Source organism: Nelusetta ayraudi, unplaced genomic scaffold (assembly GCF_046127955.1).
Source record: "Nelusetta ayraudi isolate G7.1 ecotype Tasmania unplaced genomic scaffold, CSIRO-AGI_Nayr_v1 ptg000011l, whole genome shotgun sequence".
Lineage (NCBI taxonomy): Eukaryota > Metazoa > Chordata > Actinopteri > Tetraodontiformes > Monacanthidae > Nelusetta > Nelusetta ayraudi.
In genome coordinates this window covers 2,537,736-2,554,256 of record NW_027466061.1, presented here as the reverse complement: position 1 = coordinate 2,554,256, position 16,521 = coordinate 2,537,736, and the positions used below count along the sequence as shown (strand labels likewise).

At 43.6% G+C, this 16,521-nt stretch overlaps 1 protein-coding gene across 2 annotated transcripts in view; it reads right to left on the bottom strand.

Annotated features, from left to right (window-relative positions):
• opcml (opioid binding protein/cell adhesion molecule-like) overlaps positions 1 to 16,521 on the bottom strand; it is a 243,131-nt gene that overhangs the window by 125,113 nt on the left and 101,497 nt on the right. The window contains exon 2 of one of the 2 annotated variants that reach the window (XM_076020003.1): positions 5,039 to 5,114. In XM_076020003.1, coding sequence (XP_075876118.1) covers positions 5,039 to 5,114 — 76 coding nt within the window. Of the gene's footprint in view, positions 1 to 5,038; positions 5,726 to 16,521 lie in introns of those variants that run through there. The other variant, XM_076020002.1, reaches the window with a different exon arrangement.

Genomic DNA, 16,521 nt, shown 5'->3' with positions numbered 1-16,521 from the left:
GGAGACCATTCACGCTCGCAGGAAACTTCACCCAATAGAAGAGGGCATCCCTTGAACTCTGAGCATGTGGACAAGCTATCCTGGCTGAGAAATAAGTGGGGTACAGTGTCATCCATTTTTTTTTCCAAAGTTATTTTTGGATTTTGCTGACTGGAATGAAATTCTATAAATTGTTAAAGGGAACCCCTCTGTGACCCTGGGCTCAGGGATGAGTAGGTATTGAAAATGGATGGATTGATGGTAAAAGAGAAACTGCAACATGTTAAACTGTAATTAGTGTCCCGCATCCAACTCCAGTGTTCTGTATTTCATAATAATTGTCAAATGGGATAATTGAAAAATATGATGTTACCTCACTCTTCTCCTTTCCATCCGGCAGGTACGTTTTGAAACATTGAGCTCAACTAAAACTAAATGCCACCTTTTGCACTGAAACGGTTTCATACATTTTCACAGCGAGTAAACTGATTCATACAATGATGCATTTCAATTCATTCATGATGAAGTGCCTCATTACAGATCATTTACAGTCCTACTGGATGCACCAAATCACCACTTTTTTTGCTAATTACAAACCCATACCTTTTACACGTGTGCTATTTCAACCACAGCCAGTCATACTGAATGAACCGCGGATGGAAACATGAAATCCGACTGCAACTTCCTTGAAATGCCACGAGAAATCAGAATGAACCATTTGGGCATTTCTCTCGTGGCTTGCACGGCAGTAAAAATTAAATAACCCCTTCTGCAAATTCCTACTTTTGTGACAATGACGGTGCTTTCTTTTTCCATTGACTGTCTGAATAGCAAAGCCCTGCAGAAATTAAACACCATGGATATTTCCAAAGATGTGGAACCCACTGAAATCTGTTATTTACAACAGCATGTTGGGGTTCGTTGAAACAATGCAGAAACCCTGGCAACACTAGAACCTCTGTGAATTGTATGTGTGTGTGTGTATGTGTGTTTGTTTGTATGTGCGTGCGTGCATGCTTGCGTGAGGGTGTGTGAGTGTGCGTGTGTTGTTAATCTTCCTGTGGAAGGATGGAGAGAATATATCACAGCTTTTGTACACATTTATGCAGTGAGCTATGAGTTTGCATGGAGAATGCAGAGGCTTTACGGTAGGTCTGGAAATTCAAAGTGTTTTTTTAATTATTTTTTTTTAATCCAACCGACATACAGGCTACACCACAGCAGCTGCAGCTATTCCTGCCGCGCTCCTTCCATTCGTGGGTCAAATTAGGGGTCAATCTCGTTGTCGACCTTCACTTAAGATTTCTCCCGGCGCCGCTGGTGCAACCTCGGCCAGCCCCCGAACCCACCAGCCGGCTTTGTGAACCTCCACCTCGACCGCCTGTGTGGGTGACGAGGGAGTCGGGAAGACTTCCTGACTCGCAGACGAGGCAGCGGGTCTCATACCGCGTCAGCCTCGGGATTCTTTGGGCAAGAAATTGTCTCGCTGTCAAATGCGGATACAATGCTATCACACACCCCAGCGCCAAGGAGCCCCGTCCCCACCCGCGGAGGCTGCTAGGGCAGGATAAGAAAGGGCCTCTTTTTTTTTTTTATTGGCGCTCTCAACACCATCCACATCCCTCCTGCCTGGAGGATGAGGCACAGAGCAACACAGGTTGATGGCCGTGGCGTCCTGGATTACGGTCCGACTACCATCGCAGACTCCGTACTCCCCAGGGTAACTGCGTTTGATAGCGCTGAAGTTCACTCTCGGCACAAAATAGACTTTGGTATTCTTTGTTGGTGTTTTCACAAATATTTTAGTCTCTAATTGATCTTGTATAGTAAACTGTCCTTGATCTCACACTGACAGAAATACACAACCAGACAATCAAAACGAGAAATTTACCCGACCCAGAGCTGGAAGCAATGCAATGTACAAATCAACGTTCGATAGCAAGCACATTGCATTGCATAGCGTAGCAAGAGCACATTAAAATTTATATTGTTAAGGAATGTGAATTAATTAGCTAGGGTCAAATTGTCACGTTTTTGCTATGTCGTGGTTGTATATGTGGGTGGGTTTGGGTTGTGACGTGGCAGTTGGGTCTTGGCTTACTTGGCTTCTTATCTTTTTGTTTCGTCCCATTGTATTTTTCTTTTCATTCTAAATCACTGTGGCGTCACCGAATGCACTGTGATGACCGATGTTACATGAGTAATTGCATGGATTTTTGATTGCTGACCCCATGGGAAGAAAAGCTGCTTTCGCCGTGCTAATGGGGTTCCTGATAGACTCAAACTCCCTTTGGTAATTCAAGTTCAGGGTCACGGCCACTCCTCCACAAGTTATTCCACGACTCCTCTGCCACCACCGCAGTAGGGGGAACGCAGGTTAGGGGCAGGAGGCGGACAGCCGGAGGTTCCGAGGGACCGGCGGGTGACAAAGGAGCAAGAAGTGGCGGCGTTCATGGGCGGGAGAGTTAAACGGTTAGTTACAGTCGAGCCGGCAGTGGACCACTAAGAGCAGCGCTGTCAATCCGACAGTCCAACACGTATGCTGTGTACATAACCTTCAGATTACTTTGTGTTCCACACCACATCCACACATAATTAAATGAATTGTATCGCAGCCGTATTTCTCAAGGTGATATCACACAAACCTTTGTCAATACGTTTATCATCAACCTGTAGCTTACATATACTTTTTACGTATACTTTTTCCTGCTATAATGAAAAACTGGTTAATTCAAGTGTTCATCATCATTGGACTAATTAACGATTCAAAAGTGATAATTAATCTGACGTCTTTGTGTAGGTGTTTCTTTTTTTCAGGAGCTAGTGTCATGTGACAAAAGATTGTCTTTGTCTTCAGCTGAAGACATCAACCGATCAGAAATACAAAGGTGCTCTAAATTAGTTGCATGCTTGTCAATGTGACAATACATGGAGTTCTATCAGTGCTCGTCAGTAAGTCGTTGCCTGCATGCATTTTTTTTTTAACTATGAAAACAAAGGCCAACAACAAAACTTCAAACAGGGAAAGAGCAGCAAAGTATTTGGCCAACCAGAATTGCAGTACTAAAACAAGAAATGCAAGTGCAGAAGTCAAAAAACAAAATGGCGAGTCATTATTCTGAGTGATGGAAGATCCTACAGTCGACTACTTAGAGGAGCGCCGTCAGTCCGACGGAAGGCTCCCAAGGAAAGAGAGAGAGCGAGAGGGAGGAAGGGAAAAAGATCCCTGCAAACTGGCTCTCAAAGTCCATCCCGGAGCAATGGAGCATGATCGGCTTCCGCCACGTCGTTTACCCGAGGTGCGACAGCGAGCTGTTTAGCCGCCCGTCTGTGTCAACAGCGTTATCAGGCGGAGAGGATAATTCCTGGCCCAAAATGCCTTCGTATCTCGGCCGGCTTTGGGAGTGTGGAGTCTGAACCTGCGATGACAGCCCCCGGGTGCTGAGAAACGCGCCGCCCGTTTACAAGCACGCTGATCGCGGGCTGCACACCAAGGACGAGCTCACGCCGCCAGCTACGAGTGGTCGTCCGCTATCAGGGGCGTTTGACGTTCCTGACGGCGAGATGAGGGCGACGAGGGAGCGGCAGCGCCAAACACCTTCAGACGTGTCAAACATCAAAACTGTAGGGCAAGTTGAATGGATAAGGTTCACTTAATTGATAAGGCAGAAATGTTGTTTTCTACCTAATAAGCACATTGTTACTCAAAGATGCAACACTATGACAATCGTTTCAAAATAAGAGCTTTTCTTCTGTCTTGTTTTTTCTAGATTTCGGGTGAGTTTGAATTACGACCACTTCTTAGTTATGAGCAGTCGGGGCTCTCTTTTTTCCTCACCTCCTCCGTCTCCACTCTCTCTCTTCTTCCCTTGTTCCCATCAGAATGGGATCGCGGAGGTAATAGACCGGTGGGCTGTTGTGCTCACAAATTGCTCTTTTCAAATCTCATGCAGGCATATTACAGCGAGATAAGCCCGTGTCTGCAGGCGATAAGAAAGAAGAAGGAGAAGAAGAAACAACTCGTGTTTGTACAGACAGTTGTGCTGTGCGCGTGTGTGAGACAGTCGACGAACCAGGGACGTCTCTTGCACACGATCACGCCGGAGCTCACTTTTCTCAAGACGCAGCTGATCTGGAGAACTCCGGCAAAAGGAACACACACACACACACACACACACACACACACACACACACACGAACACACGAACACACACACAGCAGCAGCAGCAGCTAAAAGCTGAGCACAAGGGCAACAGAGAAGATGGGGGAGCGTGATTGCACGCGAGACACAACAACACAGCAAATCCAAACCCACGCACACACCGTGCATCTTCCCTCCCCTCTCTCTCTCTCTCTCTCTCTCTCTCTCTCTCTCTCTCTCTCTCTCTCTCTCTCTACGCGCCTTTCGTGAAGACTGACAAACATACATCCATGTGTCTTCGCGTCAACGTAGCATTTTTTTTCTCTTATCCCAGCTCGCGTAAAGTGAGAAATTCCGCCAGCAACAGACCACGAAGTCACGTGAAACACTTCAAAGTCGGAGCGGAGGCAGGGGAAGGAGGGGGTGGTGGGGGTAAATAAATAAATAAATAAATAAATAAATAAATAATTCAAACAAACGGAAGCCCCGACAATTCAGGGGCGTAATTACATTTCGCATCGCACTTCAATCGATGCTGCGCACGAGATGCGCCGTATTGTGCTGCGTTTAAGTGTCTCGGCTCGCGTGCATCCTCAACAAGACATTAACCAAGCCGAATCAATAACACTCAAGGGCAACGAGCGGAGACAGATAGAGGCTCCGCGCGATGACAACTCACCAGCGAAGAGTGTGTGTGTGTGTGTGTGTGTGTGTGTGTGTGTGGGGGGGGGGGGGGGGGGGGGTGTTAAACAGTTATTAGAGTTTAAAAATAAAACACTTTGCGCTTTTTTTTGGGGGGGGGGGGGGGCTGCTTGGCGAGGGCAGCGCGCGCACTGGGAGCAAAGTGTTTTGCGCGGGAGCGTCGCTGATGCTGATGCTGATCATGATGCTGATGATGAAAAGCAGTTCGGGACTTACTTTAAAACGGCGCTGTCCCCCTGTCTGACGGTGATGTTGTCCTTTAGTACAGAATCCCCGCTCCTGGCCGGAACCCCTGCAGGTACAAGGAATAACAATTTAAGTCCGAGGACGACGATGCTCTTCCACGGCACCGCCACGTAGCTGCAAATCCCCATCTTCTCTCTGTCTGTCTGTGGCTGCGCAACTTCCAGGGAAACTTCGATGTGGAAAAATAAAAAAATAAAAATGAATATAAAATAAATACAGTCGGCTGTCCTTCTTGTCCTTCTTTTTTCTCCCGTCTGTGCGTCTGTTTTGCAGATTCGGCTCCGGCCACGATGTGCGCCAACTATCTGCCCGCCAGCCGTTTCAGGGCTTTCCAAGTAAACGGGGTTTGTTATGAAACAGCTGCTGCGTCCGTCCGCTCCGATTAAATAATAATAATAGCAGAAAGCGTATCTCCGCCCGCTCACTTCTCACCACCAAGGGAGGAGGAAAAAGTGACTTGAGAATGAGAGCAGAGCGGAGGGGGGGGCGGGGGGAGGGGGTGAAAATGCGCACCGTCTTCTTCCCCTCTGTGCCTTCTTTAAACTGTAATCGCCGTGAAATGGATGCTCTCGGAGGCGCGTCAAGTCAAGTCTCCTTCCTATGTTTTATTTTGTGACTCGGTGTTCCCTCTCTTTCCCCGACTCTCGCTGGCGCTGTGCAGAGCCGTGTGCCAGAAAAAAGGCTCAACTCGCCTCACAGCGCTCCCCTCCTCCTCCTCCTCCTCCTCCTCTTCTTCCTCCTCCTCCTCTGTCTCCTCCTCTCGCTCCTATAAGCGCCAGGTACAATCACATGCTCCCACACAGAGAACCATATGGCTTGTCTCTCCCATGTAGTCCTCTCATATTGGCAGGGGTTAGTTAGTGAAAGTGGCTCCGGGAGCCCCAGTGTGGGCATACTGGTGTCTACCATGGTCCCTTTGGCAACATGATGAATAGATTTAATGATATCAGAGCAATACTGCCTCATTTAAGCATGCTCTTTTTTCTGTGTGTCTGTGGAAATGTGTGTGTGTGTTGAGTCGAGTTACAAATTGTATATTCGAGCCCCCCATTCTGTCCTTGGACCAATAGGCCCCATCAAGGATCAAGTACAGCAGCAGGAGTCTTGCATCACCTCAAAGCCAGTGCAAATTAAAGTGGAGTTCACTGCTGTGTGTAGAGTTCAATGAATTGAGAGGCCACGTGAGGCCAGTGTTATGAAGTCAGAGAGGAGGCAAATTAAGGCGAGGGAGTAAACAGCGCCCACCACCAACAACAACAACAACAGAAAAACGGCAATTTTATTGCAAAGATCATTGTGCAGTTAGTAATTTTAAACTGGTCATCAGGAACCTGAATCTGTACTAAGAACAGTTGCATGTATGACCAGGGTCTTGGGTGAACTTGCAAAAGCCACACTTGGCTTTTAAATTGGCAGCAAGTTTGAAGTCAACATATTCAATAAAAAAAGATAATAATTCTGTTTTGAGGGGCAACACTTGCAAATTATGAATTCCCCAAGTAGTTTTCCGCATGTGACAAAAAAAAATCTCAAAAATGAAAACATTAAAATTGCAGATAAACAACACTCTGAAGCATTTCAAAATTAGGTAGAACATTCAAAATATTGAATTAAAACTCTCTCCAGAGGGTCTTATTCTACAAATTATGCATTAAAGTGTGACAGATTAAGACGCAATGTTGCCATGCCAATGTTTTGATGTTTTGTGGGTAAAGTGTGGCAGATGTTTTCAATTCAATATTGCTTGTACTCATACTTGACATTATACATAATCTTCACCTGCGAAACTCCAGACTTACCAAAAATAGAACTCTTTTTACATAAACAATTATGAAGACTGTAATTGCCTCTGCTGTGCTGACACATGCTGTGTACATAACCTTCAGGTTATTCAGTGTTCCACGCCACATTGACACGTAATTAAATGAATCGTATCTCAGCCGTATTTCTCACACAAACCTTCGTCAATATGTTTATCATCACCCTGTAGCTGTCAATAATTATTATACGTTCTCCTGCAATAATGAAAACAAAATGGTTTTATGATGAGTTTATTGTGATTATTATTGTCAGACTAACCAATGATTCAAAAGTGAAAATTAATCTGATGTCTTTGCGTTGGCGCTTTGTTTCAGGGGCCAGTCAGGCGATAAAGATGAAACAGCCTCTGTCTTCAATTGAAGACATCAACCAATCAGAAGTATGAAAGTGCTTTAAATTGGTTGTAGGCTTATCAACTTGACAATCCATGTACTTGTGTCAGTGCTCATCAGTGAGCCGTTGCCTCTATGTCTATTGAAATGCATTTTTTTAAAGTATAAAAACAAAAGCCAACAAAACTCCAAAGAGGGAAAGAACAGCTAAGTAATTAGCCAGCCAGAATTGCAATACTGAAACTAGAAATGTGAGTGCAGAAGTCTAAAAACAAAATGGTGAGTCATCATTTTGAGGGGTGAAATAAAGTCTGAAGTACTGGACAATTGTAAAGTAAATCCTGAGAAAAAAAACAAAAAACAGAAAACATTAGACTCTTTAAAGGTCCAGAGTGTAAAATCTTTAAGCAAGCCTGGTACTTAAGGAAGCCCGCCTGACAACCTGTTTCTTGTTTAGAGCACTGTGAGACGGGCTTACTTAAAAAATGGCAACGCAAGGTGGCAACTAACTTGCTCTACATACAGTCTATTCTTTTATATTTGAAAACAGTTCTAATGGTAAATCAAGAAAAAAATTTACACACTGGACCTTTAAGTGCAAGAATAATTAATACTGTTTTTATGTTGTCTCCAGTCCAGATTACATTGTCAGATAATAAAATAATAGTGGTCGTCGCTGTCGTCATATTAGTCCAGAAAAGAAAGAGGTCCTTGTGCAAAGGAATACTTTTTGAGCACAACACATTTGCAGCTATTTCATTTACTTCAAAGAAATTGAAGATTGGGGACCAAAAATGTATAATACTTTAGCTATGCACCTTTGCCTCGTATAAGCTGATCAATTTTTTTCTAGTTGCTGATAATAATAGATTTCAGTCACTTTGAAGCAGTTGGCGTTAAGCAAAATAAAATGTGATAGTGAAAACCTCAACACCTTTGAAAAAAGAAGGCCATTACCACCAAGTGCATTTTTTGTCTCGCTTCTTCCCAAATGCGTTTTGTTTAATTTCAGCACAAATTGTCCGTTTAGAGGAAGCAATGCAATTTTCACAGCATTTGCGATTCAGAGAAAGCGTCAGCCAGTTGACGCTGACACCGCATGGACAATACTTCATTAGGTAACATCCTGCCGGCAGATATGATGGGTATATATCATAATAGGTCTACAATTTAGCTCAAACAAACTGCCAGGCATTGTGTCGGGCAAAAAAGTCCCTTTTAATTTGTCCTCTTCCTTAGATGCTACTGAACAATATGCAAAAGCTACTCAAATTTTCATCTCCATTTTCCCCAGATGATGCCACTCAGATAGGTCCCAAAGGTGAATTTCAGATGAAAGAGGTTGCCCATGGTGTTTGGGTCATGACGCTGATCCTGTGCCATCTCTTCCACCATAATGTGTTGACCAAATGAGTTGCCTAAATCCACGTCTAGCTGAGCCAGGTCCCCCTTCCCTTCACGAGACTCTCTGTTGAGTTGCGTTGATACTCTCTTAAACACCAAGCACTGCTGTGTCTTCATCAAGCAGTAAATGTACTGCTTCTTCAGGAGGTATTCTGTTAGCCACTACAACATTATGCTGAAGAATACCTTTTCTTCAACACTCACCAGATGGATTGTCCTAAACTACTGAATGGTGATCAGGTTCTCTTGCTTTGGGACCATCCTACCTGGCTTACCTAACTTCCCCTGCTTCAGATCCCTCAGGATCGTCCACTGTGCATCATCGGTTCCAGCACCTTGATCAAGGCTTGGTATCATCCTAGAGCTTTGCTGCATGCTGACCAAGTGTAGGTGGTACAGAGATGATTGGAAATGTTTAGTTTCATGTGTACTGTCTATTGTCATTAATAAAGTAGAAGGTATGCAAAATGCCCCCTCGGTCCCTGGTGAAATCTTAGTTTCAATCTATGAATCTCTACTGATTGGGCATTGATTACCTAAACTGTATTTAAACAACCATTGGTTGTTCAACCATGTAATAAACAACATAAGGTTGTTTGTTTTATTGAAACGATGAATTTCCTGTTTAGGAAACCAGAAATTGAATTTCTGAAAACATAAAGAAATGTCTCTGTATGTGTTCCCAGTATGCCTTGATGTGGCAAAAATGCAATTTCAAGCTCATTACCCACCGTTTAAAGATCACACAGGTTTTCTTTTCAGGGTGGATGGTTGAACCTTTATACCTGCATGCTTTATTGACTTTTAGGTCATGCAAGAATTAATAAGCAAATAGCTTTTTGAAGGACAGCGTGAATGCAAGAATCATGAAAACATCATGCCATGCTGTATTTGTTTGCTAATGTGCTTCTGCAGCGTCGTCCCTCGTCACATCTGTATACACAGGACTGAGCCAGCCACTTAGGATGAGTGTGATACTCTGTTTCACATCTAACAGCAGTAACCAGTATGACAGCTCTTGAGCCTCACGAGAAGACAGAACAAGATAATTTCTTTAGTTTGACATCAATTTGGCAGTCTGTTAAGATGTAGGGGTGAGAGGAGACAAATGGCATTGCTATGACAGCTTTGAATGCCATCACAGCGGGCAGTAGAAGAGACACATGGCATTGTTCTTGTCTGGTGCCCAATGTTTGTGCAAGTGTGAAAGCAGTGATGGCTTGTATTTGTGGCAGTCATTCTGCGGCCTGTGTGCACACTTGTCTAAAATGCCACTGCCTTTCCGGGAAAATCCTATCATCTTGGAACAAACACACTTGGTATATAACACAAAGATGTGCCAAAAATTGTCAAATTATCTTAGCGCACATGTGAAGCTACCCCCATACTTTCATTTTCCTCTTCTTGGAAAAAGTTTGTCAAGAGGAGGAGACAAAGTCCTAAGTCCAAAGTAGCACTAAGTGCTCTGCAAAGCCTCTCATCCACCTACTCACACACCAATAAAGCAGCTGTGGCCATTGAGTGTTCCGCTAGGTCCACTGGGAGCAAGTTAGGGTTCAGTCTTACCCAAGGACACTTTGACATGCAGACAGTTGGAGCTGGGATTCGAACTGTTGATCCATCGGTCATTGGATGACCTGCTCTCCCAACTGAGAAATACCACTGAATACATGATTTTATAAAAACGGCCTGTAAAATGTTTTATACACTTTCTTGAGTGTGAAGGGCTGTTCCGAATATCGTACTTGTGTAATGTTTAGAATACAAAAAATACAGGAAATATTTTCACATTAGCACACTCACACAGTTCAGAAATGGAGTGTGGGTGGTGGACCTTCAACACCAAAATGAGCAATTATGTTTGTATCTAAACACACAAACCAGCCCACATCCTTGTAATTCCAGTTGTTAATTTCAATATAAATGCAATGTAACAGTGACATTATGGGGCATGTTTATTTTACTGTTGTAATGACAATTAGGAACTTGTAGATAGAAGAAATTGATTCATTTGTTTATTCAATGGTGATTATAGTAGTAGCATTTTGACTTTTTTGTCAAGCCCATAACTTTATTAGTCAACCAGTGTGCTACACCTGCTGGAATTTTGTAGTCATCAGATGTAAATGCATCCGCTGACCAAAGACAGATGTGAGGTGAATTTGGAACTCTAAATAGGCGGTAGGTGTGAGTGCAAATGGTTGTTCGTCTCCCTATACTGTAAATTGTAAACTGGGGACATGTCCAGGGTGTAACATGTACATTTTACATGTACAAATGTGCAACTAGATACACATGCAGTCAACATTATATGGACAAACTTCTGCACCTATACAGTAGCTCCTGCAGGCCCGGTCCATTCAGGCTGCTGCTGAACTACCAACACTCAATTTCTTATTTTTCTCAACCTACATATCATCAATGATTATACTGTGTCTTATTCTAAGGGCGTGTTTTCATTGCCTCGCCACGGTACTGTGTTAGGGTGTTTGCACTGGCCGCTACACGGTTGTAGGGGGTGCTGTTTCGGTACCTCTATGGTTGAGGGGCCAAGCAAGTCGAAGCGAGTTTAGTGGTGACGTAGCGACGAGCAGGGCACTGATTGGCTCAGTGTCCTCGTCGATGTCCCCTGTCGGAGCGGACATCGACGCCAACCCCTTCTTCGCAGCGTTCCGTGTCAGGTACATTTTACCGTGAATACAAGCAGCTACTATTGATGTTGTACAAATACATTTATATGTTATATAATATTTATATAATGTTATATTATTTTTGTCTTTTGGGGAGAGGCAGGCGAACCGGGAATGCCCTCGACGTCGCGAGTGTGTTCAACCATATTCGCGAAAACGACGAGCGGCAAATGGTGCAGCGCTCGGAACAAATCGAGTTGCTCCTACGTGAGGCGCGGCAAGCTAGGGAATCCGAGGAGGCTTTGAGGTGAAAGGAAATACAGATTCGCCGAGAGGACGTGGCTCTTCGCCGCGAGGAAGCCTCGAACACCACGGCATTTAACAACGCCTTCCTTGGCTTGCTAGGGCAGCTCATAAAGGCTATTTCAAATAAGTAGGAGGCTCTATTTTGGGCGTGTTTACAGTCTGTTTTTCTGTTGTTCTTTAATAAATGCTATTTTCCCATTATATCTGTGTCGTGTTTACTTTTGGTGAAAATATAAAGGTTACAGAAGGTATTAAACAACCTCTACTTTGTCCATTGCTGCACTGTTATGTGTCGTACAGAAATGACGCCAACGAAAATATTGTCCCGCTCTACCGCGTCGACTCCACCCACGGTCTTGTGATCACAGAGCCAATGAAAACACAATCGGACCGAGGCGTGGCGTACCATGGCGAGGCGAGGAAATGAAAACACGCCCCAATACAGATATCAACGATAACCAGTTCAGCCTATGCCATGATGTATAAAAGTGGTTATCCAGATATCCAAAGGAGGATGTTTGGTTCTCATCTGTGTTGTTTGCTCCAGTTGTATTTTCTTCCAGTTGTGATGTTACTCAATCCCTTTATCCCACTAAGACTGCCAAACAGCGCAAATCGTTTTTTGTCTTCTGCTCTTTTTTGCTCACCGTTTCAGTTTTAAACTCTACTTTACTTTATTATATTTGCCATATGATGTACCTGTCGATCATAGTGCCTAGAGGCGAGGCAAACCATGAATAAATATGAATAAATGGGGGTGTCTTATTCAATTGACTGTCCTTTTCAGTCACCACATTTATTGACTGATTGTTGTGTGCTGGAACTTGCTAGATATGCACATTTAATCAACATGACACCGAGTCTCCGGCATTTAAATAAATTCAAACCTGTATCCTAGTGACTGTGTTTGCTGTGTTTGTTTTGCAGTGCTAACGACACCGCCGTTGCTTAGAGTCGGGCTTTAAAAGCACATGTGTAAATTCCAGTCAAACCTCAACAGCCCACTCTGAGTTCTGTGATAAAGGCAGAGTAAACACTTGGTCGGGTTCAAAATCACACAGGCCTTCTTATTTACTGATTTAGATAGAGACTAAGTTGAATTGAAACTCTCTCAGGTAGTGCTGATAAGGAGAGAACACACTCTGCCGATGGAACAGATAATACCACAACACCAATTTTTATCTCAATTCACACTTATTCTGTTCTCTACCCCGTTTATCTGGAGGTGTATCTTTTATTTTGGAAGGGGTTTTATATTCTTTTTTTTGTTCTATAATCTATAATTACTTATACCAGACAAAGAGTGCTTGTTTTGTTGTTCATGTGTGACTGATGTGCTGATGTGATTATGCCCAGTGAAAGTATTACAGAACATCAAATATCATTTGATAGCATCAAATTACTTTTTGATTTCAGTTATGATCCATTCACGATTATTCATCAAGGAAGACATCATTTATAGCTGTATTTCATTGCATGTTTTTTTTTTTTGTTCAGACTGTGTTCGATAGTTCTTATCAGGGGTGATGATTGCATTCAGCAAAGATAAGACTCAATTAAAACCAAATCGACACTGGAAAGAACAGAATTCCTGACTTGCACTCATGTCCTAATGACCTTTAAATTGAAATCACTTCCTGACCGCAGCAAAATCTAAGGTATGTGGCCCTAATTAGAGACAAGGTGTTGGCAGAAGGGAGCCAGTGAAACACCGCTGATTTTCCCACCCTCAGCACCGCTGTCAAATGAAGCTACGTTTGGACACGCATGTTCCTTTTGTTGCACACCGGTGACTCTCTTGATTAATTTCCAACAATGAGCGAGAGCAGAACACCGACAGCCGAGACAAAGACAACGGGACAGAATAAAAGATCAAGCGCGGACCAGCGAGCAGACGCACACGTCGCTATTTCGAGCATGAAATAGAACTGCAGTCCACTTCAACCTGGCCGTTTGCGTTGTGTTTTTTTTTAACCCCCATTGCCTTCAAGGGGTCAGGTGCATCCAATGACCTTGCTCGAAATTCACCATTAGTGAGGGTGCCGGGCATGCAGTAATGACAAACGAGAGGGAGGGGAAAAAAAACAAAAACAAAACACTGAACAATGTGGCTTTGCTCAGCTAGCCATGCCCTAAAACAGGCCTGTTTATATTGATTTTTAAAAATGCTCAAGTGAACAAAGCTGTTTTTTTGTTTTTTTCTATGGCAGTGTCTTTGTGACAAGCTGCAGCAGTGGCGCCACAGCAGAGCCCTCCCTCGCACAACGCACTCTCATTTATTTCTCATACACATGCAGTGACATTCACATAATTTCCTGCTGCGACATATTAACACCAGACGCCGGGTGGTTTATTCAAGTCATATCCACTAATCTCCATTCATATCATGCAAGGATGGGCAGAACCCTCATACAATAGAGCGGCCTTTGACCAAAGAAAGCTAATACCCAAGCAAAAACACGGGTAGGCTGAATAAAAAAGCACTCTCTCTCTCTCTCTCTCTCTCTCTCTCTCTCTCTCCCTCTCTCTCCCTCTTGCTCTCAATGGATTCATTGGTTTGCAGAAGCTCATATTTCACTGGCGCATGAACGCTGGTGTTATGCAATTTATTCATGAGCGGCTGACATTCCCAGGTCAGTCCAGCGGAGTCTTTGAGAAGCGGTTCAACGTTGGAGAGAATTCATTGATAGCATCAAAGGCGGCTACCAAACAAAGGGGTGGCATTTGCATGCAGCTTTGCGGAGTCACTTTTGCTGTTCACCAGATAAAATGACTTTTTTGAAATTAGGTTTAATCATTGATATAAAGGCAAGCGTTGGTGCTTGTAGTTTACTTTTATTGTAAAAGCTCTATTGTTTGAAGTCGATTCAACAAACTCGAAACAGGATTGTTTTTCAGAAGGCAGATAATGTCTGGAGGGCCTTTGAATTTAGCTTTTCCTTTTCTTGTGTCGAAGTTAATATTTGTGCATTGTTCTTAAGGCCTAAAAAACACTGTAGGACTCACTTTCAGTCCAAATCCAAACTTGCACTTGACTGATGCGCAGCTTTTTTTCTAATATCCTATCTAGGTGCCTGAGGCTGGATTTGCACAACAAGATGCAAGTGACCTAATTCTGATACAATTTTAACAACCCCCAAACTCCCACCCCAGCCCCTGGAAGTGCAACACATTGCAATCGTAACATGAATGCGTGAGCAGGAGGGGGGGGACAGGGGGGGGGGGGGGGGGGGGCGGGGGGGAGCAATTGATTTCAACAGATGTCAGATCGGAATCGGTCCTCTTTCACGTATTGAAGTAAATTGGATTATGATTCAGATATCTGCTGTTGCATCTGTATTCTATGCAGACAGGTGGGACGCTCCCTGGCGCTGTGCTGTGCATCAGTGATACTGCAGATCCACGCTGCATACATCCAAACACTCAGCAGGGCTCGGTTCGTACCTCTGCCTTAAAATGTCATTTGTTTCATTTTGTTCTTCTCCTGTGAAGCCCCATGGAATTAATGTATTATGAACAAACATTTTCCCGCACCTGATTTCTCAACTTTTCCAGAAAAAAAACACCCAACTCTGTGTTGGCGAAGTTGCACTTCAGAGCTCCATCCCAATTTGTCTGTGGCACAATTCTAGATAAGAACAACAGTTCCGCCCTAATAATATTCTGTACACCCGAATAAATGCTTTGAGCTTTCATTATCTGCTAATCTCACCCAGAACCATCCAGTTGGAGTTTTCACGGGTCCATTGGAAAGTGTTGTTTGCTGATGCTGTCTGACGCAAGCTTGTTTGCTTTACTGGTTGTGAGCTAAATAGTGTCTACACATTAAACTTGAGCCAGTTGTGAGCAAAGTTTAAACAAGTGTAAATGCACATTACACACGAGGATGAAAGCAGACGGTGAAAAAAAAAAAGATAAAGGAACAAATACTTCCTGGCTCCGCTTCTAAATTAGCTAAGCTTGTCTGTTTATACTTGGCGGGGCCCTTTTCCTGGTAAATGCGTTCTACCTTGCATTTGTGCAAATTGAGAGAGACTTCAGATTTAATCTAAAGCAAAAAGAAAACAAGCGTTTTCATTTTTTTTTTTTTTTTAATCTATTACTTTAAAACGGGCTGAAATGCTGTCACTTAATTTCATAGCTGTTACTGGAGAATTGACTATAAAGATTCCTGGCTGCAGGCTGTGAAACGCTTTTCAGTCAGAAACCCTGGAAGTCAAGCAGAGTCCGGGTCCTCCACAAGATGGCAACCTGAGGAGAATGTGGCTGATAAAACAGCAGAAAGACAGAGATACCAACAGCACGATCACTGGTTTCACTTCCCGCAATCCTCAGGAAACACCAGAAAAAAAATAAATATCTCTGCCATTGTAGGAACTTCTTCTTCTTTTATATATTTGGACACAGTATCATGTCACTTCCAACACTGTTTGCTCTCAATGACTGCATTTATTTGAGGCAGGCAGGTGTGACGAGTGATGAAAAATCTGAAGTATCAAACAAGTTTGATGTTTGGATTCTATCTGGAACAACAATAATAATGAAATTGACACCACACACTCAAGGATGGGGTTTGGAAGAACGATTCAGCTCCTTTGAAAGGCACCTTATGCCAGGATCAGAGTGCACCTCTCTGTTGCTGTTGTTGTTCACAGTGGTTACTGTGTCATAAATCCGTTCTTTGCCTTGTATCGGCGAATGACTACTCTTCAAGTATGACACCGACCACACCCCGCCCGATCATCACGTGCTGTTCACATGCACGTTCCCAGGCCACAGGTCTTTGGCGAGGGGAAACTAGCACTTGTCAATCACTCAAGGCAACAAAGGCACTTGGTGTGATGGCGGCTGTCCTCTGCTACAGAACGGCAAAAAAAGGAAACCTGGTCACCAAAGTGTCTCCGATATTTTGACGCCAACAGCAGTATGGTTGACATGGCTCCACAAATATTCCCTCCAT